Source organism: Amblyraja radiata, chromosome 28 (assembly GCF_010909765.2).
Source record: "Amblyraja radiata isolate CabotCenter1 chromosome 28, sAmbRad1.1.pri, whole genome shotgun sequence".
NCBI classification, from domain to species: domain Eukaryota; kingdom Metazoa; phylum Chordata; class Chondrichthyes; order Rajiformes; family Rajidae; genus Amblyraja; species Amblyraja radiata.
Window position 1 is genome coordinate 9,801,822 of NC_045983.1, and position 25,117 is coordinate 9,826,938.

The following is a 25,117-nucleotide window of genomic DNA, read 5'->3' on the forward strand; positions in this document are numbered from 1 at the left end:
AACTCCGCACAGAAAGCACCCGTAGTCATGACCGAACCCGGGCCTCTGGCGCGGTGAGGCAGCAACTCTAACGCTGCGCCTCCGTGCTGTGGTCTTTGTCAACATACAACAAAGTTGCTTGTTAAACACTCGGAGCAAATCAGGAAAGTTGATTTTAAAAAGCAGTAACCTTTTGATTTTCCTCTTTGTTTTGGATTAGGTCCCCATCGACGGGTTGCTAATCAGATTCCTGAAGACATCCTGAATGACAGAGAGCTACAGGATGCTGTCAGGGTGCTTCCCAGTAATTATAACTTCGAGATTTGTAAGACTGTCTGGAGAATAAAGCAAGCGGAAGCTAAGAGAGGTATCAGTATTTTTATTCTTCTCCAAATGGTGCTGTTTATAAACACAGGAAATGTGAAGATGTGAATGTTCCAGAGTTCTCCCATCAGCTTCCAATCTTTCACTCGATCCAAAACTCTGGCTTGTGTTTCAACTCGTTCCAAGTACTTTTCACCCCACTGGCTCCAGCTGTGACAATGCCTTTTTGGCATTGAATTGTCTTCCTACATCGTGCTCACCAAAATGTTAACCCCCACCAGCTCCTTCCCTGCAAACTCTCCCAGCACTAAGAACCTTTTATATGCCCCTCCAACTCAAGTCCCTGTATGTCTTCAGTCTTAAAATTTCACCGCTGCTGACCCAGGATTCCTTATCCTCCCCCCTACCTCCCACTAAGATGCTTCCTAGATCCAGCTCTGATCCTATGCTTATATTCATCTCTGTTCATATCACTCAATGCTCATGGCTCAATGGTTCATGGCTCAATGCTAAATTTGATAGTGCTCTTGCAACGAGCATTGCTAAGTTTCAGTAAGTTAGATGTACTATGTACATACTGGCAAATGAAATGTGGTAGTTATGATAAATTTAAAGGGTTGGTGATTCTATCCAGATAGATCATCGACAGCCAGCATGGAAGCAAGGCCTTCAGTCCCACTTGCCCATGCCGACCAAGTTGCCCCATCTACGCTAATCCTGCCTGCCCACAATTGCTCCATATCCCGCTAAACCTTTGTCATACACGTCCCTGTACAAATGTCTTTCAAATGTTGTTTTTGTAGCTCCCTCATCAACCTCCACCAGCAGCTCATTTCATATATCCACCACCAAACATAGAAACAACATTCTCATTGAAACATATAAGATTGTTAAGGGCTTGAACACGCTAGAGGCAGGAAACATGTTCCCGATGTTGGGGGAGTCCAGAACCAGGGGCCACAGTTTAAGAATATCAAGTAAGCCATTTAGAACGGAGACGAGGAAACACTTATTCTCACGGAGAGTGGTGAGTCTGTGGAATTCTCTGCCTCAGAGGGCGGTGGAGGCAGGTTCTCTGGATGCTTTCAAGAGGGAGCTAGATAAGGCTCTTAAAAATAGCGGAGTCAGGGGGTATGGGGAGAAGGCAGGAACGGGGTACTGATTGGGGATGATCAGCCATGATCACAGCGAATGGCGGTGCTGGCTCGAAGGGCCAAATGGCCTACTCCTGCACCTATTGTCTATTGTCTATTGAATAAGTTGCCAGTCAGGTTCCTACTAAATCTTTCCCCTCTCACCATGTCCTCTGGTTTTTGATTCTGCTAGTCTGAGTAAAAGATTCTGTGTATTCACCCTATCTATTGCCCTCATGAATGTATACACCTCCATAAGATCACCCTCAGCCTTCTGTGCTCCAGATAATAAAATCCTAGCCTGCTCAATCCCTCCCTATTGCCCAGGCCCTTGAGTCCTGGCAACATCCTCCAAATCTTCTCTGCACTCCGTCCACTTTATGGCATCCTTCCTATAGCACGGTGATCGCAATACTCCAAATGCGGCCTCACCAACATGTGCTCTAACAGACCTGGCCTCAGTTTAAGGACTGCTGCTGTCCTATGGATCAAGCGATCAGGTTTCATCCTGCGCTATTCCCATTTCCCGTTTCTATCCATGCGCTTGTCTAAAATGTCATAAGCCCACCTCTACAGCTTCCTCTGGCATGTTATTCCATATACGTACCACCCTATAATTAAGAAATTACTCCTGGGGTCTTTGTTACATCTTTCCCTCTCATCTTTAACCTTTGCTCTCTAGACTGTGACCATTCACCTTAATCTTTGTTTCCCATGGTTTTGTAGACCTTTACGTGCCCTCATCCTCTAACACTCTAGGAAAAATAAATCACAGCCTACTAAACAACGTCTTGCAACTCAAGCTATTGAAATATCGTAATGAATATTTTCTGCTCCACTTCCAGTTTAATGACATCTTTCCTATAGCAGGTCATTCAGCACACAATACTCTAAATGTGGTCTCACCAATATCTTGTACAGCTGTGGCATGATGTCCCAACTCCTGTGCTCAGTGCCCTCAACAATGAAATCAAGCATGCTAAACGTGCTGTTAGTAAAGGGCCTGTCCCACTTGGCCATCATTTGCATGCTATTTACTCGACTTGGTAACGCGGGACGGGTGCATGAAGTGGCGTGGAGGAGTGTGGAGTTGCGCGCGGTATCGCGCAGCGCGCCAGGATATCGCACGCCACGGGCCTGTTGGGTAAATGACGGCCAATGTGGGACAGGCCCAAGACCCTGGCGCGGCGCAACGTCTCACCTCCAACAGCAGCAGAAGCAAGCAAGCGATTGCCGAGCTCGGCCTGGGGCTCACGGCCATTGCGAATCCGGATTCACCCCCACTCCTACTCCCAGAGTGGGGCCAGGATGATTGGAGATAGACACAAAATGCAGGAGTAACTCAGCGGGACCGGCAGCATCTCTGGAGAGAAGCAATGTGCGACGTTTCGGTTCAAGACCGTTGTTCAGACTGAAGAAGAGTCTCGACCCGAAACATCATCCATTCCTTCTCTCCAGAGATGCTGCCGGTCCCGCTGAGTTACTCCTGTACTTTGTGTCTATCTTCAATTTAAACCAGCATCTGCAGTTCCTTCCCACAGATTAATTTGGTCTGCAGTTTGCTACTTTTCATTCACCTCTCTCAGGGGCATTACATCTGCAGTTTTCCAATTGCTAACACCACTCAAGAAACTGGAACATTTTAGAAAATCACCATAAATAGCATAAACTGGGTATTCACGTGTTCCAGACGGCTGTGTGGACGCATGATGACACGCAACTGTCGCACGTCGGTCACCACCGGCCAATTGGGACAGGCCCTTAAGTCTGCCGCTCCACAGCTCTAGTGACCTGGGTTTGATCCTGACCTTCAGTGCTGTCTATGTGGAGTTCACAGTTCTCCCTGTGACTTTCCTCAGACACTCCAAAGTCGTGCAGGTTTGTAGGTTAATTGGTTTCTGTAAATTGTAAATTGTCCCTCGTGTGTAGGATAGTACTAGTGTACGGGGTGATCGCTGGTCTCTGCGGACCCGGGAGGCTGAAGGGCCTGTTTCCACGCTGTATCTAAACTAAACTAAACTATTCAAACAAATTTAGATAATACTAAACATGAATACAAACAAGCCGAGTACAAACAAAAAGTACAAAAGGAAGAGAAGAGAATGATACAAAGTGCAGAATATAGTTTTCAGAATTGTGGATACTAGGTTTTGATTCCAGCTTCATTTAATGGACAAAATTTGTATAGCATGGCTCATAATTCAATACACCACCTATATAACCACAGTGTTAACATACTTACTGTATGATAGTGCTAGATTAAGAGATGTAGGAGTAGAAAGGAGAAATGTCTTCACACAAGGCATGGTGGCACAGAGGTAGAGTTGCTGCCTGACAGCGCTTGCAGCGCCGGAGACCCGGGTTCGATCCCGACCACGGGTGCTGTCTGTACGGAGTTTGTACGTTCTCCCCGTGACCTGCGTGGGTTTTCTCCGAGATCTTCGGTTTCCTCCACACTCCAAAGACGTACAGGTTTGTAGGTTAATTGGCTTGGTATAAAATGTAAATTGTCCCGAGTGTGTTTAGGATAATGTTGATGTGCAGGGATAGTTGGTCAGTGGGCCGAACAGCCTGTTTCTGCGCTGTATCTCTAAACTAAACAAGGCTTTAGAAATCATTTAAAGGCAATGAACAATTTTAAAACATTGGAATTAGGAAGAGGTATGAAAGGGAAGGGGATATAGAACCAGGGTGAAGAAAGATGACTGGAGTTATTTGTTCACTCAGAGACTAAACTACAGTGGACAGGTTAGGCTGAATGGTCTGTTTCTAATATACAACATCAATTGAATTAATTCCACCCTCAGGAAAGCTGCTCCAATTGCTAATGCTGGATCATGATCACATGCATTGCCCATACTGACACATTCTCTCATTGCATTTTGATAATTCGAATTGTGCATTCACTGAATTGAAGCTATTTCTGGCAACAGTAAGAGGTGCCTGCCTGTATGGTATCTTGTGTGGTGCATTTCATAAGCTTGAGATCCCAAAGTACTTTACACCAAATAAAATAGATATGAAATGTCACAGAACGATAGAGCTATACAGCAGCGAAGCAGGCCCTGTGGGCCAACTCGTCCATATTGCTTATCTGAGCTATTTTCCTTTGGCTGGCCCATATCCCTCCAAACCTTTCCCATCCATGTACCTGTCCAAGTGTATTCTAAATGTTGTCATTGATCCCGCCTCTACCACATTTGCCTGCAGCCTACTCCGTGTATGCTTCACATTGTTTGTGAAAAAATTGCCCCTCAGGTTCCTTTTAGATCTTTCTCCTCTCACCTTAAGCCTTAAGCTTTAGGCTCCCCTACCCTGGGGAAGAGATTGTAGTTATTTTTTATTTTGTATGCCTCTATAAGGTGACTGCTCAGCTTCCTACATTCCAGGGATCAAAGATCCACTCTTTCGAGCTGTTTAAGAAAGAACTGCAGATGCGGGAAAAATCGAAGGTAGACAAAAATGCTGGAGAAACTCAGCGGGTGAGGCAGCATCTATGGAGCGAAGGAATAGGTGACATTTCGGGTCGAGTCTATCGAGCTTCTCCTTATAACTCAAACCCAAAATGTGTTTAGTTTAGTTTAGTTTAATTTTTTGTTCATGTATACTGAGGTACAGTGAAAAGCTTTTTGTTGTGTGCTAACCACTCAGACTATGCATGATTACAATGTGTAGTATGATTACAATGTATGATAATCATGTATCTGTACACTGTGAATGGCTCGATAGTAATCATGTTTTTTTTTTCCGCTGACTGGTTAGCACGCAACAAAAGCTTTTCACTGTACCTCAGTACACATGACAATAAACTAAACTCCAATCGAGCCATTCACCGTGTACAGATACATGATAAAGGTAATAAAGTCTTTATCCTGGGGAAGGCAATAACGTTTAATGCAAGATATGGTCCAGTAAAGTCCGATTAATGTACCAACCAATTTGTGCAGAGCAAGCTGCCATAAAGTACATCTATCTCAGTAATTTAGATTAAGAGATAAATACTGACCATGTAGCAGATAATGCCCATGTTTGTCTTCAGTGTAATGCCATAGGATCCTTTATATTTGCCTGAGAGGAGATGGGGTTTCCTTTTAATGTCTCATAATACATACAATATAGAGGGTTCAGTAGGCCATTTGGCCCTCAGTTTTAGTTTATTTTTAGAGATATAGCGTGAACAGGCCCTTCATCTCAACGAGTCCACGCCAACTATCAGCCACCCGTTCCCTCTAGTTCTGTTATCCCACTTTCACACCCACTCCCTACACACTAGGGACAGTTTACAGAGGCCTTTTAACCTTCTTTGCGATGTAGGAGGAAGCCGGAGTACCCAGAGGAAACCCACGTGCTCACAGGGAGAACGTGCAAACTCCACACAGACAGCATCCAAGGTCAGGATTGAACCTGAGTCTCTGGCGCTGTGAGGCAGCAGCTCTGCCGTTCAATCAGATTGATCTTTCCCCCAGTGCCTCTTTTCCGTACTAACTTCAATATCCTTGATTCCCTTAATATTTAAATATTAATTCAACCCCACTAGGCAGAAGAGAAATTGATTTGTTGCTTCACCGGGATGAAGGGAAGGGAAGAGAGTGAAAGGACAGGTGGTGTCGATATTATCCATGCTGTCTCTGTGAAATCCTTCTGATTCACTGGGAGGATAAGTTTCCCTTTCCCGACCTGTGAGAACCCAGTACCGCTCACTGGCTACATTTGCCTAATCCCACATTCCCAAAACAGACATTCTATTCCGTTTTGTCAAGGAAAGAGACTGCCAGACAAACAGGAGAAAGGATTCAAGGATGTGGCGGCACACGGTGGCGCAGCGGTAGAGTTGCTGCTTTGCAGCGCCAGAGACCCGGGTTCTTCCATCTTTAAACTTTGCTCTTCTCACCTATGCCTGCTGGTCTTTGACATTCCAACCCTGGGGGAAAAGGCTCTGATTGTCTCCTCTATCTATGCCTCTCATCATTTTATATAATCAGCTCACCCCTCGGCCACCAATGTTCCAGAAAAAACAATCCACGTCTGTCCAACCTCTCCTTATAAAACTACCCTCTTATCCTGGCAGCATTCTGGTGAACCTCTGTTACACCCTCTCCAAAGTCCCCCACATCCATTTTGTAATGGGGAATGCAGAAGTGCACGCAATACTCCAAATGGGGATTAGCCAACTCATAGAACCGAATCATGACTGCCTGACGCTTACACTGAGCCAGGAATTGAGGTTTAGTTTATATTTATACCGAGAGAGTGCTGGTACCACAGGCAATAAGATGGGGAGCTGAATCAGTAGCCTCTTAAACATGCATGAAGTGAGAGCTTAAGGAGTGAGTGCGAGATCTGGCTGGCTACATGTCTGATGCAGTTAAATGCGCTTGAAAGAAACATGCAAATTCATAGGTTGTGAGTGAATGACTGGCTCTGCAGCAGGTGGCCAGTAACTCACTGGCCAACCTTCAAAAAAAAAAAATCAAGAGTCAGCTTGTCAAGTTTTGGGAACTTTACCACAGTACAGATTTCTCTATCTTCCTTAGACGTTACCTCTGCACTCTATATCTCTCTTTATCTGCAGAAGTGTTCCGACCTGAGCCCAAGTCACCTGTCCATTCCTACCATCGATGTTGCCTGACCTGCTGAGTTACCCCAGCGCCTTCCAGTGCTGTACTCTAAATCTCTGTCTTTTCCTGGACTATTGCCCACCCCAGCTAAAGGTGCTGCCTCGTGCTTGTGTTTTGTCCTGTCACCACTAGCTGTTGTCTGCAGAAACGTGGCATAGAGTTATAGAATGATACAGCCCTTCGGTCCAACTTGCCCTCCCCTGCCAACATGTCCCGTCTACACGAGTCCCGCCTGCCCTCATTTGGTCTATATCCCTCCAAACCTGGGCAAGATTACCCAATCTATTCCTTTCATCACATATCGCAGGAGGGTGAGGGGTGATCTTATAGAGGTGTTCAAAATCATGAGAGCTCGGTTGGACGCACATAGCCTCTTGCCCAGAGGAGGGGAAGCGAGAACCAGAGGACATAGGTTTAAGGTGGGGGGGTAAAGATTTAATAGGAACCTGAGGGGTAGCCTTTTTCACATAGAGGGTGGGAGTATGGAACAAGCTGCCAGAAGGTTGGTGGTTGAGGCAGGGACAATCTCAACATTTAAGAAACAGTTAGACAAGCACATGGATAGGACAGGTTTGGAGGGATATGGACCAAATGAGGGCAGTGGGACTAGTGTAAATGGGGCATGTTGGTCGGTGTGGGCAGTTGGGCCGAAGGGCCTGTTTCCACACTGTATGACAATGATCAGCCATGATCACATTGAATGGCGGTGCAGGCTCGAAGGGCCGAATGGCCTACTCCTGCACCTATTGTCTATTGACTCTATATCACTGTCCAAGATTACTATGCATCCTTGCTTTTCATCACAGTGCTGTGCCTTCTACTGTTTAGTCTCTAAGTTATGGAGCTTTCTCCCCAAACCTCTTTACCTTACTCTCATTGTAAATGTCTCTTATAAACCTAGCTCTATGACCGAGTATTTGGGCAGCTGCCTGATATCCATCGATATGACTTGGTGTCATTACTTTGTGTGATTATGCTCCAGTGGTGGGTCTTGGGATGTTTTACTGCATTAAAGGCATGATATTAATGCAATTTGTTATTTGAGCGTCGACCATGAATATCAGTGAGCCCATTTCTTGACTATGATGCAAAAGTAAACCATAGCTGATCAACCTTCTTGCATCCCCTGGGGATATAAAAACTTTTATTTGCAATGGCATCACTGCCTTGGTTGAGATTGAGATATTCTTGAAGAGGAAAAAGCAATACACAAAGGCCAGTGAGCATGCTTTATTGCAGTATGTTGCAAATTTATCTTGTGCTGCCTGAATCCCATCTACCAAATTATACCCTCTCTGCATCTGCACTTCGATGTTGTCCCCTCTCTTTATCTGTCCCTTCATGTTCTACCCTCTCCAAACCTGCACTTAGAGATTCGGGTTCGATCGGGTGCTGTCTGTGTGGAGTTTGCACGTTCTCCCTGTCACCACATGGGTTTCGTCCGGATGCTCCAGTTTCCTCCTGCATCTCAAAGACACGTTTGTAGACTGATTGGGCTCAGTACAATTGCCTCTCTTGTGTAGGGAGTAGATGCGAAAGTGGAATAGCATAGAACTAATGTGAATGGGTGACCGATGATGCATGGGCTGAAGGGCCTGTTTCCATGCTGAATCTTTCGACCAATCAAAAAAAAACAATATTATATCCTTCCAGTATTTGTACTTTGACATTGTATGAACTGTGTATCATTATGTCCTTATTGTACACTCTTTATGTCTTGTGTATTAGATCTCCATTTATACACTTCTGTAATACTGTATATCTTTTCTGTATCTCTACCCCAAGTTAATTCCACTACTCCATATTATTTTGGATCTGAACACCATGTTACTCTTCGGGCTCCACATGAAAACTATTCTACCTGAATCCTTCCATTGCAGATAGACACAAAACACTGGAGTAACTCAGTGGGTCAGGCAGCATCTCTGGAGAAAAGGAATAGGTTACCTTTCAGGTTGAGACCCTTCTTCCTCGCATTGCACCTTTTCTGTATCTGTAGTAATAATTGAATTGAATTGAATTCTATACTCCCACATTATTCTTTGTGCCTGCACCCACATGGGAGTCTGAAAAAGGGTCTCAACCCGAAACGTCGCCCATTCCTTCTCTCCAGAGATGCTGCCTGTCCCGCTGTGTTACTCCACCTTTTTGTGTCTATCTTCCGTTTAAACCAGCATCTGCAGTTCCTTCCTGCACATCCATATGGGATGTTACATCTATATGTGAATTTCATGAACTGTCCTATATTCACTGTATATCTTTGCGCTATACTGCAGAGTGGGGAATGCATCATTTGTCTTTGCTCTGATGTAGAACCCAGGACATTGTACGCACTTTTGTCTCACATGGTTTTATGTAAACCCAGTGGTCTACAATCCCATGTTCTAGAATGCTCCCAGTTCTCTTCATGTGTGCAGTGCAGTACACACAGTTCTTCACAGCCAGGATATAACACTTGCCAATCACACCTGTGATTGTTGGCTTACAGTTGCCACCTATGATAAAGGAATTAAATTCTAGTCCAGGCCTGCAGATTTGAGGTTTCACTGATTGCACAGCGATGGAAAGTAATGGTGAAAAGCCTAAATATAGTTGTGCTCTACCCTGGAGACATTTGATTCAAGCCTTGTATATAGGTTTATGCCAGTAATGGAGTTAATACCACAGTTTCGATCTGTTTACACAAGGGATGTGTGACCAAAGCATAACCTCATCTTACTAATACTGACTGAACAAATATTACTTCAAGAATAATGGCTTGCAGACTGATTAAAATTTTTTTTTTTGATATATTCATGATATCTGGGTATTGCTGGCAATGTTAAAATCCGTTGTTCATCTTTAAAAGTCCTTGAAAAGAAGGTGGTGGTCCTCTTTATTGAACTACCGCAGTTCTGTGGTTCATTTAATTTGCTTTTATATGTCATTGCTAATATTACAAGCATTTCACAGGAGCGAACGTCAGGCAATGTTTGACACCAAGCCACATAACAACAGATCAAGGGGATGGCTTTCATGGCACATCTTAAAAGAGGAGAGAGATGGAGATAGCAGGGTTGACAGGTTTATAGAGGGAATTCCAAAGCTCTTTCTGTGAGAGCACGAAAGAATGGCCATCAACTGTGGAATGTTGAAAATTGAGAATTAGAAGAGGGCAAAATTGAAGGAGTCTGGAAACTGATGATTGTAGGATGAGAACTGGATGAAGACGCTTCGGAATGATGAATGCTTCTGGTATCCGTCTATAGCAAGCATGGATTCTTCGGTTAAATAGAGAGAGACGTTAAAACAAGCTACCCTTCATTTGTGGTTGGGGGGAAGATTATTCTATAAAAAAGGTCTTTAAAATTTGAAAAAGTTGCATCTCTGGAATTCTAGTGATTTTACCGGGATGATTTTGCCAGGTTGGTTTAGGAATTGTGTAGAATGGAATGGTAGATGGTGGTTTACACTGACGATAGACACAAAATGTTGGAGTCACTCAATGGGTCAGGCAGCATCTCTGGAGGAAAGGAACAGGTGACATTTCAGGTGGAGACCCTTCGTTGGAATTGGTTTCTTATTGTCATGTATACCGAGATACATAGAAAGCCTTTGTTTGCGGGCTATTCAAACTAATCATACTATACCTGCGTACAATTAAGCCATACACAAGTACAGCAGGTAGTGCAAAGAGAAAAAAATACCAGAGTGCAGAATATAGTGCTTCAGCATTATAGCATTAAAGTTACAGCGAAAGTGCAGATTAAAGAAAAGTGCAAGGTCCACAGTGAGGTAGGTTGGAAGATTGAAAGCTCTTGATCATCTCCACTTCATCACCATTGATGCTGACTGTGACATGTATTCCACTTCTCTTTCTGAAGTCAATAAGTAGCTCCTTTGAGTAGGAAGGAACTGCAGATGCTGGTTTACACCGAAGATAGACACAAAATGTTGGAGCAACTCAGCGGGTCAGGCAGCATCTCTGGAGAAAAGGAATAGATGACATTTCGGGTCTAGACCCTTCTTCAGACGAGCTCCTTTGTCTTGCTGACTTGATCGAGTGAGAGGTTGTTGGCTTGACACCATGCTACTAAGCCTTTTATCTCTGTCCGGTGCTCCCCCTCATCATTATGCCCTCTAGTTTTTGACTCCCCTCCCCTGGGAAGAAGACAATACAATACAATACAATACAATACAATACAATACAATACGGTTTTATTCGTCACATTGCACATAAAGTGCAAGTGAAATGACCATCCACCATTATCCATGTCCCTTGTGATTTACTCCCTTGCCTAGTTTCTATTTAAATACAGCAGCTTCAAGGAGCTTCCAACTGGATACATCACATGTGGTGTCTTCAACTCCATTGTGAATATAGGTTTTAAACAAATGAGCTCTCAGCATTAATCATTGGAAGACTTCACCGGCCTCCTTCTGCAAACCAGAAAGCGACCTACCTTTTCCTAATCTATCTTCTGTCAATAACTGTGTTTAATATTTTAACCCCAACTCCTTGAGTCCTTATATTGTGTAAAGATGGAACCTTAATAAGTGCCTACTGCAAATAAATATATTCTACATGCACTCCTTTATCTCAAAAAATGATTAGTTAAATATTCGTTCCCTTTTATGTTGACCCAGCTGAATCATGATACGCTTTTTAAGTGGTCTCTTACCGTCGCCTTAATGACGGATTCCAGCATTTTTCTGGCAACTGACTGAGTGTGGCAGTAAGGAGGACTTGTATAACTGAAGCCACAGGGATTCGCGGGGAAAATCTCTCCTCTGGCTCGAGGCACAACTCGCACGAAGGAAGATGGTTGTGGATGCTGGAGACCAATCATGTGAGCTCTACAGCATTGCTACAGGTGTGCCTGAGGGCAGCAACCTTGGCTTAACAATCCACAGCTTCTTTTGTCAACAACCTTTCCCACAGAAGGAAGGTCAGATGTGGTGATGATAACAAAACGTTCGATTCTTGTTTGCAACACTTCGGGAAACGAAGCTGTCCGTGTTAGACATTGGGCGTAGGCTAGCAAACGGCAGGTACATAAGTTCCACACATTGACCAACTCCGTCAACTGAGCATCTAATCATCTACCGTGGATGTCCACTGACATTGCCGTGCTGGGTTCCACTCACCACCAACATCCTGGAGGGTCACCATTAACCACAAACGTAACTGAAACATTCACATGAATACTGAGGCTAAAGGTCAGAAGAAAATGTCTTACCTCTTGGGTCCCCAAAAACCATTTCACCATCTGTGAAGTGCATGTCGTAGGATTGATGGAACATTCTTCGCTGGATGAACGTCACTCCAACAGCACTTTCATTGTCATTCTTCACAAAGTAATCGCATGAGTGCCAATAATTTGGGATCGACATGGAGTAACTCAGCGGGGTCAGGCGGCATCCTTTGGAGAACGTGGATAGGTGACGTTTTGCGTCAGGACCTTTCTACTCCAGCATTTTGTCTCCTTCCTTAGTAAACTAGCGTCTGCAGTTCCTTGTATCTGCCAACAATTCAGCATTGATATACAGAGAGATCTTGGAATCCAAGTCAATATCAACCTGACAGTGGAAACACCATCACGTGGAGTGAGGGAGGAAATGTCAAGAACGAGAGGCCATAGCTGTAAGGCACGACGGGCAAAGTTTAAAGGAGATGTGCAGGATGAGTATTTTAAACAGAGGGTGTTTGGTATCTAGGTTGCGCTGCTAGGGGGTGGTGGAGTCGGATACAGGAGGGGCATTGAGGAGGCTTTTGGAAAGGCGCATGGATATGGGAGGAATGCTTTATGACATTTCAGACTGAGCCGAAGAAAATCTTTTTCACCCAGAAGAGTTGTGAGCCTGTGGAATTCTCTGCCACAAGGCAGTGGAGGCCAATTCACTGGATGTATTTATGAGAGAGTTAGACATAGCTCTTTGGGCTAACGGAATCAAGGGATATGGGGAGAAAGCAGGAACGGGGTACTGATTTTGGATGATCAGCCACAATCATATTGAATGGTGATGCTGGCTCGAAAGGCTGAATACCCTACTCCTGCACCTATTTTCTATGTCTATGTTTCTACATGGACTCAAGTACTACCTACTTGAATGAATAGGCTAGATTCACACTGCTGGTAGGGCCTAGTCTTCTCTGAGCTTCAAACTCGATCCTTCTTCTTACAATGGTTGTTCCCAGATTGTCGCTGTCTTTAGTTTAGTTTAGAGGTACAACAGCCCACCAAGTACACGCTGACCAGCAATCACCCATTCACACTAGCTCTATCCTACAAGGGTAGGATCCACTCCTCGGGACAATTTCCAGAAGCCAATTAACATACAAACCCGCACGTCTTTGGAAAGTGGGAGGAAACCGGCGTAGCCTGAGAAAACCCACATGGACACTGGGAGAATGGGCAAACTCTGTACAGACTGCACCCATAGTCAGGATCGAACCCGGGTCTCTGGCGCTGTGAGGCCTTCCTGTGTGCCGACTATGTCGCAGACTGCCCTTATATATGATTTGTTTTCTTCAGTCATCTAAAGGATGTCTGTTCAAACCTACCTGTCAAAGCCACTGTTTAAGAATTAGGGGTAAGCCATTTAGAACGGAGATGAGGAAACACTTTTTCACGCAGAGAGTTGTGAGTCTGTGGAATTCCCTGCCTCAGAGGGCGGTGGAGGCCGGTTCTCTGGATACTTTCAAGAGAGAGCTAGATAGGGGTCTTAAAGATAGCAGAGTCAGGGGATATGGGGAGAAGGCAGGAACGGGGTACTGATTGGAGATGATCAGCCATGATCACATTGAATGGTGGAACTGGCTCGAAGGGCCGAATGGCCTATTCCTGCACCTATTGTCTATTGTCTAAGGCTCTCATGACTCTGAAATCAATCATTTCAAGTTGTCATTCATCTCAGGGTTGAATAAACAAAACGCATCTTCTTTCCTTATCACGCTAGAGAATTCTTAATTATGTTGCCTGTTCATATTTTCCTTCTCATTATTTCGCCCCTTTGCAAAATGGTTGTTCCCAGACCCATACCCATACCCACTCAAGGACAGACCACATAGACATGATGTTATCTTCTGTTGTGCTCTCACCAGATGTCAACCATTGAATCCGTTTTGAGTAGGAGGGAAATGTAGATGCTGGTTTACACCGAAGATAGCCACAAAATAATTGAGTAACTCAGCGGGTAAGGCAGCATCGATGGAGAAGAGGAATAAGTGACATTTCGGGTCAAGACCCTTCTTCAGACTGAGAGTCAGACTGATCGATGTTCTCCAGAGATGCTGCCTGACCCTCTGAGTTACACCAGCACTTTGTGTCTTTTTTCTACAAGATTCACAAATTGGACTCAAATACTACCCAAGTGAATGAGTAGACCAGATTTACTCTACTGGTAGGGACGAGTCTTCTCTGAGCTTCAAACTGTTGGCCCTCTTTCTTGCAATGGTTGTGATTGATGCTCAGTCTGAGGAAAGGTCTCGACCCGAAAAGTCACCTATTCCTTTTCTGCAGAGATGCTGCCTGACCCGCTGAATTACATTAGGTGATCATTTTTACTGTGCTTCTTTGCTTACGTGGTCCCAACATTTCTCTCTGTCTCTGGCTAGAAGCACCCACCCTAAACCTGTCAGACACTTGACATCAAGTCTCCTGCTGCAACAAATTAGGAACAGGAATAGACTGCTGGACCCATCAGTTCTGCTCTTCCACTTCATATGAGCGTAACTGATCTCTTATTATAAACCTAATTCCTCATTCCTAGGCGCAGCGGTACAGTTGCAGGCTTACAGCGCCAGAACCCCGGGTCCCGGGTTTGATCTGACTATGGGTGCTGTCTGTACGGAGTTTGTATCTTTTTCCCTGTAACCTGCCTGTGTTTTCTCCGAGATCTTCGGTTTCCTCTCACACTCCAAAGATGTACAGGTTTGTAGGTTAATGGGCTTGGTATATATGTAAATTGTCTCCTGTGTGTGTAGATCGTGTTAAAGACCTGTCCCACTTTCACGACCTAATTCACAACCTTTTTTACTCGTGGACATTTTTCATCAGGCTAGAAAAACGCCCTGACCTACTTGATGCCACGGGTACCTACGATTAGCATCACGGCCTGCTACGACCTACCAACGACCTCTTACAACCTTGTGACGACCATGCTGGAATAGGAAAATACCCCAGATTCAGATTCAGATTCAACTTTAATTGTCATTGTCAGTGTACAGTACAGAGACAACGAGATGCAGTTAGCATCTCCCTGGAAGAGCGACATAGAATATGATTTCAATAAATAAATCTATTTACATGTATACAGACATAGTGTTTTTCCTGTGGGAGGAGTGTCCGGGGGGGGGGGGGGTGATTGGCAGTCACCGAGGTACATTGTTGAGTAGTGTGACAGCCGCAGGGAAGAAGCTGTTCCTGGACCTGCTGGTCCGGCAACGGAGAGACCTGTAGCACCTCCCGGATGGTAGGAGGGTAAACAGTCCATGGTTGAGGTGAGAACAGTCCTTGGCGATGCTGAGCGTCATCCGCAGACAACGCTTGCTTTGGACAGACTCAATGGAGGGGAGCGAGGAACCGGTGATGCGTTGGGCAATTTTCACCACCCTCTGCAGTGCTTTCCGGTCAGAGACAGAGCAGTTGCCATACCATACTGTGATACAGTTGGTAAGGATGCTCTCGATGGTGCAGCGGTAGAAGTTCACCAGGATCTGAGGAGACAGATGGACCTTCTTCAGTCTCGTCAGGAAGAAGAGACGCTGGTGAACCTTCTTGACCAGAGTTGAGGTATTGTGGGTCCAAGAGAGGTCATCGGAGATGTTGACCCCCAGGAACCTGAAGCTGGAAACACGTTCCACCTCCGTCCCGTTGATGTGGATGGGGGTGTGCGTGCCACAAAAAATAATGAACTCGCCCAAAAATCGCTACTACCATAGGATACCTCGTTGGATTTTTGAAAAGCATTAGAGGTTTGGAGCCTCCGTGGTTTAACTTACGGAGGTATTGACCTCGATAACGGTCGTTGTGACAATGGACACCAAGTACAACGGCCGTTAAGGGATCTTTGCGAGGCGGAATACCAGACATGTTACTGTATTTTTCTCCTGGTATTGATGAAGATATTTCCCTAGATCATTATCAAAACGTATGTATATGTATGAGGGGCCATATGAAGTTTATTTATGAATTAAATATTCATGACTAAATGTTGCAGAGTTTTTAATGTCACATTTTTGGTGTCCAAATTGGTGGTAAAACGATGAAAATTTGTCTGTCATGAAAAAAGTTTTTGACTTTCGGTCTTGAAGTTATCTAATTTATATCTGTTATTTATAAGGTTTCACAAGATGGGTAGATTTTTTTGTTAAGAACAGTGTATTGGTGTAAAAAACTGAATAATAATCTTGTCCCTTAAAATCTCTCCAGTATTGTAAAAATACTCATATGCATCTCAACACTCTGCAAGCTCCCACTATTCAGAAAATATCCTGCCTTTTTAGGTTTCCTGCCAAAATTTGACAATTTCACATTCTTCTCCATATGCTGAATCTTTGCTTACTCACTGAACCTATTTAACATCCTCGTATCCTCTCCACAGCTTACTTTCTGACCTATCTATGTGTCACCAGCAAAATTAGCAACTGTAGCTTTGGAGCCTTCTCCAAGTAATTTAGATAAGTTGAAGAAAAAAAGGTCCTAACACTAATCACTGTGGCATATCACTTCCACATCTTGCCAACGAGAAACATCTATTTACACGTATTCCGTGTTTCATGATAAATTTCTATGCATGTCAATATGTCACCTCACACACCGTGAGCTTTTATATTGCACGATAATCTCAATGTAGTACTTTAAAAAAATTATTTGGAAATCTTCGTGTTGGTGGCATGGTGGCGTAGCAGTAGAGTTGTTACCTTGTGTAGCACAGTGTTCATGTGGATCGCTGGTCAGCATGGATTCGGTGGGCCGTTTCCGCACTGTATCGCTAAGCTATAACTAAACATCCGCTGGTTCCCGTTTATCCTCAACATGTCTGAAGAAGGGTCTCGACCCGAAACGTCGCTCATTCCTTCTCTCCAGGGATGCTGCTTCACCAGCTGAGTTACCCCATCATTTTGTGTCTATCTTCGATTTAAACCAGCATCTGCAGTTCTTTCTCACACATATTCTCAACGTATGTTGCTTTTAATTAATTGGTCAAAGGCCTTTCACAAAATCATGTTGACTTTGCCTGATTAAATTACCCTCCTAGAATGTCTTTAATAATAGTTTCTAACAATTCCCCTCAGCCCACAATGTCTGTGCCGAACATCATTGTGGAATGCAGGACAATAGTTCCCAGAAAATAGCGTCAAAGATAGATAGATAGGGTGGTCAAGAATGCTTTCGGTACATTGGCTGTTATCAGTAAGGGTATTGTGTATAGAAGTTGGGCTGTCACATGGCATGTTCGTGAGGTTGCATTTGGAATATTGTGTTCAGTTTTGGTCACCTTGTTGTAGGAAGTATGTCATTAAACTGGTTAGAGTGCAGAGAAGATTTATGAGGGTGTTGCCAGGCCTTGAGGTCCTGAGCTACAGGGAGAGGTAGGGCAGGCTATGTCTTCATTCCTTAGGTTAGAGTGCAAGAGGCTGAGGGGTAATCGTATATAGAGGTGTATAAAATACCAAGGGTATATATAGGGTGAACACACACAGTCTTTCACCGAGAGTAGGGGAATCGAGAACCAGAGGACATAGGTTTAAGATGAGAGGGGAAAGATTTAATAGGAACCTGAGGGGCAACCTTTTCACACACAGTGTGATGGGCATATGGAACGAGCTGTCAGAGAAAGTAGTTTGGGCAGGTACACTCGATAGATATTAAAAGACACAAGACCAAGTGCAGACCCATTGGTTCTGCTCCCCCGACGCAAGATTCCACCACTCACCCGTTCCCCCAACGCAAGCCATTCCCCCAATGCAATATTGCACCACTCATGCATAGCCCCCGACTGTGCAGGCGCGGCTCATTTCTCCTCATCTCCCAACACTCTCCTCCTCTTCACCTTCCCTCTTCAATCTCTAGAGAGGGAGGGGGTAGAGAGGGAGGGGGGGGGGGGACAGAGAGGGAAGGGGAAGGGGGGTAGAGAGGGAGGGGTGGTAGAGAGGGAGGGGGTACAGAGGGAGGAAGGGGGAGGGGGGTACAGAGGGTGTGGAGGGGAGTAGAGAGGGAGGGGAAGGGGGTAGAAAGGGAAAGGGCAGAGAGGGAGAGGTAGGGGGGTAGAGAGAGAGAGGTAGGGGGTAGAGAGAGAGGGAGGTGAGTAGGGGGAGGGAGGATGGAGAGGGTGAGGGAGGGAGAGGGAAGGGGGTAGAGAGGGAGGTGGGTACAGAGGGTGGGAATGAGGGTAGATAGGGATGGGGTAGAGAGGGAGGGGATGAGAGAGGGAGTGTAGACGTGGCAACGACCCTCCCTACCCCCTCCACTCCCTCAATCCCCCACTCTCCCTCCTCACCTCCCCAGGATCTTTCCCCTCTCCACCCCACTCCACCACCCCATCTCCCTCCTCCTCATTTCCCTCATCCTCCTCCCCTCAGTCCCATTCGCTGCCCCAGCATCTACCCAGGTCATAGAGCAGCGTCGGGGCCTGGATCTCGGCCTGGTTCTCATACTCGGTCTGGCCCTGGCTGTAGACTCCAGCCATCAGCTCAGCCGCCGCCTGGGCTCTAGTCCAGGCCCCGACTTCATCTCCGGGCTCGTCCTTGTCCCCGGACCCAGGCTCGTCCTTGGTTCCTGCGGTGGCTTCTTTCTCGGCCCCGGTCACAGCCCCATCCCAAGCCTCAGGCTCGGCTCACACTACAGCTCCAGCACCAGGCTCGGCTCCAGCAGGGCCCGTGATACCACCCTCCCCACCAGGTACCGGGTGGTCATCGGGCGTTGGCGTGCGCCGCCACTCCTCGTTCACCGCAAGCGCTGGAGTGCCCCTCCCTCCCGGGGTGTCCTGTCCAGCCTTGCGAGTGCATTCTGACGTCACTCGGGGTTTTTTTCCTGAGTTTTTGGGGCTGTTTTAAAAATTTAAACGATTAATAACTGAAAATATAGGTGGGAATGCAACGGGAGGATGTTTATCGCCACAACGGGGAAAATGTGAGTAGGATATGTGAAAATGGGAAGGCTGTGGCCTAGCTTTTGGAAGAAGATAGGAAAAACATTGTGGGCACAAACAAGATGAAGACTTTTAGTTATATAGAGATTTGCATAGGTACATGGATAAAAAAGGTTTGGAAGGATATGGGACCAACGTGAACAGGTGAGACTAGCATAGATGGGGCATCTTGGTGAGCTTGGCTACGTTCCGTATTCAATGGTTCTATGACTATGATACACACATAAACTAATCCTTTCACATGCTCTATATCCCTCCATCTCCTGCAGATTGATGTTCCTATCATATCTGTTTCCATCACCACCTCATTACACTGTCCCATAGATCTCGTTTACATTTTCTCCCTCTGACCTCATGGACATGCCCTTTGGTTTCTAGCTTTTCCACCCTGGGGAAAATGGTTCTGAATGTCTACCCTATATGCCTCATCATTTTATTAACTTCCATCAAGTCTCTTTGTCTCTGACAATCCAAGTTTCTCCAACCTCTCCTTATAGCTAATGCTCTCTAATCCTGGCAGCATCCTGGTAAATCTCTTCTGCACCCTCCCAAAAGCCTCCACATCCTTCCAACAGTGGGGCGACCTGAACTGCACATAACTTTGTTATGAATTTTTCAAATATTTATTTAAATGTGATCAGCTCATCAATCTATTTTTGAATCTAATTTCCCAATTCACTTCATCCAGCAGACTGGTTATGCCTGTGTATTCCTCCGATTATCAAATAAACAGTCATGTACATGGTGTGGGGGACCAATGCCCGGCTAGTATCTCTTCCTGTGTAAGAAGGAACTGCAGGTGCTGGTTTATGCCGAAGATAGACACAAAATGCTGGAGTAACTAAAATGCTGGAGTCAGGCAGCATCCCAGGAGAAAAGGAATAGGTAACATTTCGGGTTGAGACCCTTCAATAGACTGGGAAATACCACGTTATCAAGTTTCCCATTGACTTGACTGACATCTAATTAGTACTGAAAGGTACAGGTGCCGCTTGTGTTACAGCATTTCAGTGAACAGAGATTCGTCGTTATTGAGTTCACATATTATTACCAGAATAACTGGGATACGGAATAAATTTAAAAGAAGTCTGATGAAGGGTCTCGACCCGAAACGTCACCTATTCCTTTTCTCTAGAGTAGAATCTCCTCCTCATCTACAGTATTCTTATGTAAAGGGCTTTATTTGAGTTTAAGGATATCTTTGGAGAATATTGCTATTGAGCTGATATGAAATTCTATTATCGTTTGCATCACCAAGAGATTACAAATTATGTCTGTTTTATTATGCAAAGCAAAATCTAAAATAGCCTGTTCCATGGTTATGCATTGTCCTACAAATACGTTCTGAATGCATTCTATGAACTCTCCTCTGGAGTACCTTGCCAACCTGATTTATGAAAATGAATCCCCCACAATTATTGCAATACTTTGTTTCTTGTTATTACTTGATTAAAACTCTCTCTAATGATGTGGTCACAGTTAAGAAGGCTCTAAAGTGCTCCCACTAGTGTTATCTCTCCAACTTTATTCCTCATCTCCGTCCAGGACTGTTTCTACTCCCCGAAGCTCTGAGCCTCGATCATTCCCGATTATTGTCTTCCTGTCATCCTGAATTCCTATTCTTCTTCTTGATGCATCTCAAACTCTGGGGAATATTAGAAATACGGAACTGTGCAGTGCAGGAACAGGCCCTTCGGCCCGCAGTGTCCGTCTCGTACGTGACGTCAAGTTAATCTAATCTTCGCTGCCTGAAGAAGGAGGCTATTCCTCCCATTACATCTGGGCCACCTCTGAAATTTCAAGCTTAAGGGCTTTTATTCAAGTAGTCATAAATCATGGGGAGGGGTTTAAATGCAGAATAATACAGCACATGAACGGGCTCTTCGGCCCACAATGCCCATGCCAAACACAATGCCAAGCTAAACTAATCCCCACTGCCTGCAAAGGAACAATATCCCTCCATTCCCTGCATATCCATGTGCCTCTCCAAACCCCTTATATGTCACTATCGTATAGTTTTAAATGTGCGTTCTAGAATTTGATCTTGTTTCAAATCCGTGGTTCTTCTTAGTGCTACTAATAGTAATTAAAACCATAATGACATTATTAATTTGTGCCCTGACAAGGCAAATTATTTGCTTGATTTTAGGCACCAGATCGATTTTGCCTCCTTTGGCTTGGCATCTGTGTATAACCAAGAGCTTTGCAGAGTTTAGTATTAAAGGTGTTACATTCATGCAAGTTGTTATTGGGGGGGGGGGGGGGTTGGGAAGAATGAAGAATTGCAGTTACACAAGACCTGTAGATAAACAAACAAAGGTTTTATCAGTGTGCACTATTATCTTTGTGACTACATAAATGTTACATATAGGGTTGTGAATCTTTGTCATCCCTATAATCTAAGTGTCATCTCACTGATTTGAAATTTCAAAGTGAATGACAGATTTTCTCTGTGTGCAATCAGCAATATTATTGCACCCCCCCTGGCCAGGCTTGGCAAGAAGGAGCTGCATCAACCCTTTGTGAATATGTCCATGGGCACCAGTGAAAGTCAGTGAAGGAGGCCTGACGGGAAGAAAATTGTAATCACAATCTGGGTCATTGGGAAGGTCAGCGTTTATTGAAAAAAACTGAATGAGATTACAAAGATTATCTGACTGTTGACAGCGGCATTTCCAGCAAACCGACACTCGATAGAAACTAGGTTAGGAACAGAGGCTAATTCTTTCTTAAACAGGAAATTTTGGAATGGTGTTACTCTAACTGCAAATGTTAGATTGTGCAGCACCATGCTGCCACGCTTTCTGAATATTTTACAAGGGGGGGGAATGAACTAAACTTGAAATTGAGATTGAGTTTATGAATAATATGGAAATGTTTTGGAGGTATAAGTTTGCCCTCAAAGGCAGTGAACCTCTGAAAATGCAGACTAATTTTCGGGATGAAGAGGTCATCCCATGAGGAGAGAAGGTGTAAGTTTGGTCTCCATGCAATGATGTTTAGAAGAACGTGTTTTAATATATCAAGTTCTGAGAAGGGTCGGCAGGTTGATGCTGAGGTAATTTCTTTTAACAGGTAGATCTAGAAATAGGGAACAGTCTCTAGATGAGAGGAATTATTTTCGACAGAAATTGATCATTTTTACATTCTTATTGCAAACTAATTGAATCACAGGCCGATCTTTGCCATTTTTTCAGGTGATGAGTTACTATGTCCACTATCTGTTCTTATATTTCAAACCGTTAGTATTCAAAATAAATTAAAGATAAAATAACAACCTTACTCCAGCAAATTTTGCAACATCCGCCCATTGTTTTATCATCGTCTGAGAAGAACTCATCAAGCAATTCACAAAATGGATATCAAGCAATTCACAAAATGAATATCAAGCAATTCACAAAATGCATATCAAGCAATTCACAAAATGGATATCACTCCAAGGAGGCGAACAAAGATCATATCCTTGCATTAACATTGCTCGAAAAAACAGCGAGAGATTGCAAAGCTGGTAGGGGTGAGCCATGCTTCTGTATTTTAGTTTGACAAGCAAGGGTCCAAAAACGGATCTTTATTGCCCAAGAGGACGAGAATCATTGTGGACATATAATGTACGAAAGACATAATGGTGCGATGATAAAGAATAAAATGTAGCCCTGCAACATGTATATTGACTTGTTATTATCCGAGTGTATAGCGTGATTCCATTAATTTGCGCAAGGATGTTGATACGCAGAATATTACTAGTGGGAGCAATGTTTTTAAATGAACTGTTTACAATATACATCAATGATTTGGCTGAGGATATCAAAATATAATTGTTTCAGAGTTGCAGATGACATGAAGCCAAGTGAGAATGTGAGTGGTCACAAGGAAGCAATGAAACTTCAGAGAATATAGGCAAGCTGTGTGAGTGCTAAGCTAGCTATTGCAATGTTTAAAATACATTTATGGATCAGACAGGTTCAGAGGGATATGGGGCAATTCAGGCAGATGGGACTCATGCACTAAGGCATCTTTGTCGGTATGGAGAGGTTGGGTTGCAGTGCTTGTTTCCATGTTGGGAGCCGCGGTCTCCGGGGAGGAAGTGGCCGCTCCAGACACTCCAAGCCGCTGAGAGTGTTCTCCCGCATCGGGCTGCCGTAGCGGCGACTGCGGAGGCCTAAATAGGCCTGACTGTGGGTGAACAGGGGACGGGACTGGACTTTGCTGCCTTCCCCCACAGTGGGAACCATTGTGGGGGGATGTTTTTATGTTTATTGTTAAATTCTTAAATTCTTTAATGTTGTGGCTTATCTTTATTCGCGTGCTGCAATGGCAAGTCAAATTTCACTACACGAATTGGTGTATGTGATAATAAATGTCCTTTGTATCCTTGTAACCTTTGCTATGGCTCTGAGAGTGAAAAACAGTAACGCTTATGAAGTACAATGCAAAAAAATGTGAAGTAGTCTATTTCAGGAGGAAATGCTGAGCATGTTCTGAGATTGGAAAAATGTTAATTTTCAAAGGGCCCTGGTATTCTTGTATACAACTCATTGAGAGCTAACATGCAGGTGAAGATAACAATTAGGAAGGCAAGCGATATCTTTATGCAAGTGAATTTGATCGCAAGAGCAAAGATGTCTTTCTACAATTATATGGTGACATTACTCCTGGAATATTGCTTGCCTTACCTACAAATAAAAGGACATACTTGCTCGAGAGGGAGTACCACAAACATTCATCAGACTGTTTTCTGTGATAACAATAATGTTTTATGAGGAAAGATTACGGCTTCTACACTCTTTAGAAGAGTGAAACATGCAAAATTCTTAAATGTCTTGACAGGGTAGATAGGGGAAGATTTTTCGCCCGTCTCGGGAACCTGGAACAAAGAGTTACAGTTTCAAAGTAGGAGTAGGCTATTTAGGACTGAGATGGGGAGAGATTTATTCACTCAGAGGGTGGTGAAGCTTTGGAATTCTCCTCATCTTATGACTGTGGAGTCATTGAGTTCATCCAAAACCAGGCTTGTCGAATACCAGATACTGGGCATCAAGGAATATGGGGGCAGTATAGGACATGGTAGAAGATCAGCCATGATCTTGTCGAATTTTTTATTTTTTATTTCAAAATAGACTTTATTCAAGTGATAAATATATACAATGCATGAATTGTGCGAAAAATTCATCCGACATTTTAGGAGGCAATACAAATTATTCAATACAGTTTACACATTTTTCCAATTCCACAAAACTGTCCCCCACCATGCCACTCATGTGGCCCCCTGGCGTGGGATACCTTCCCTTATTTTGAGGGGCGTGTGGCACAATGGTCTACACTTGCTTCTATTTCTCCTGCTGTTATGATATTGGTGCACAAGACTGGCCAGGATCTTCTTACACAACTGCCGAGCAAGCTTGAGGTGCTCCATGAATTACTCCTTGTGTTGCTTATGTATCTGCACTCTGTATTTTCACCTTCGCTCATCTGTTCCACTTGAGTTTGACTTGATTGTGTTTATGTATAGTATCATGTTTAGATAGCATGCAAAACAAAGCTTGTCACTGTACCTTGGTACATGTGATAATAATAAACCTATATCTAAAGCTATGTTCTTGGGCTGAAGTCCGCAGAGAATGAACCCCATGGTGGGAAGTATTGACCCAGCACGAATAAAGAAAGGGTGATATATTTGTGTGTGGTTCGTAGCAGAATTTGTAGATCTTGGTTTTCCACGTATCTTTTGCACTTGTCCTTCTTGTGAGGATACAGTTTGGGGAACTTCTGACGAATCGTCCTCGGTGAATTGTAGATGATTGTGTCAATGGTTAAGACTGCATCCTTCTCACTCCAGTGATGGAGGAAGCGTATGTTTTTCAGTGATGCCCCCCATGGGTTTTGTATTGGAGCTGCACTGAGGTTCATGAGTAGTCTGTAGTTTTGAAA

General features: G+C 44.3%; 1 protein-coding gene across 2 annotated transcripts in view; it reads left to right on the top strand.

Moving 5' to 3' along the window:
- The window catches only part of dph1 (diphthamide biosynthesis 1), a 683,707-nt gene that overhangs the window by 14,835 nt on the left and 643,755 nt on the right, over positions 1 to 25,117 (top strand). For both annotated transcript variants that reach the window (XM_033045748.1, XM_033045747.1), the window contains exon 2: positions 200 to 346. In XM_033045748.1, coding sequence (XP_032901639.1) covers positions 200 to 346 — 147 coding nt within the window. The remainder of the gene's footprint in view (positions 1 to 199; positions 347 to 25,117) is intronic.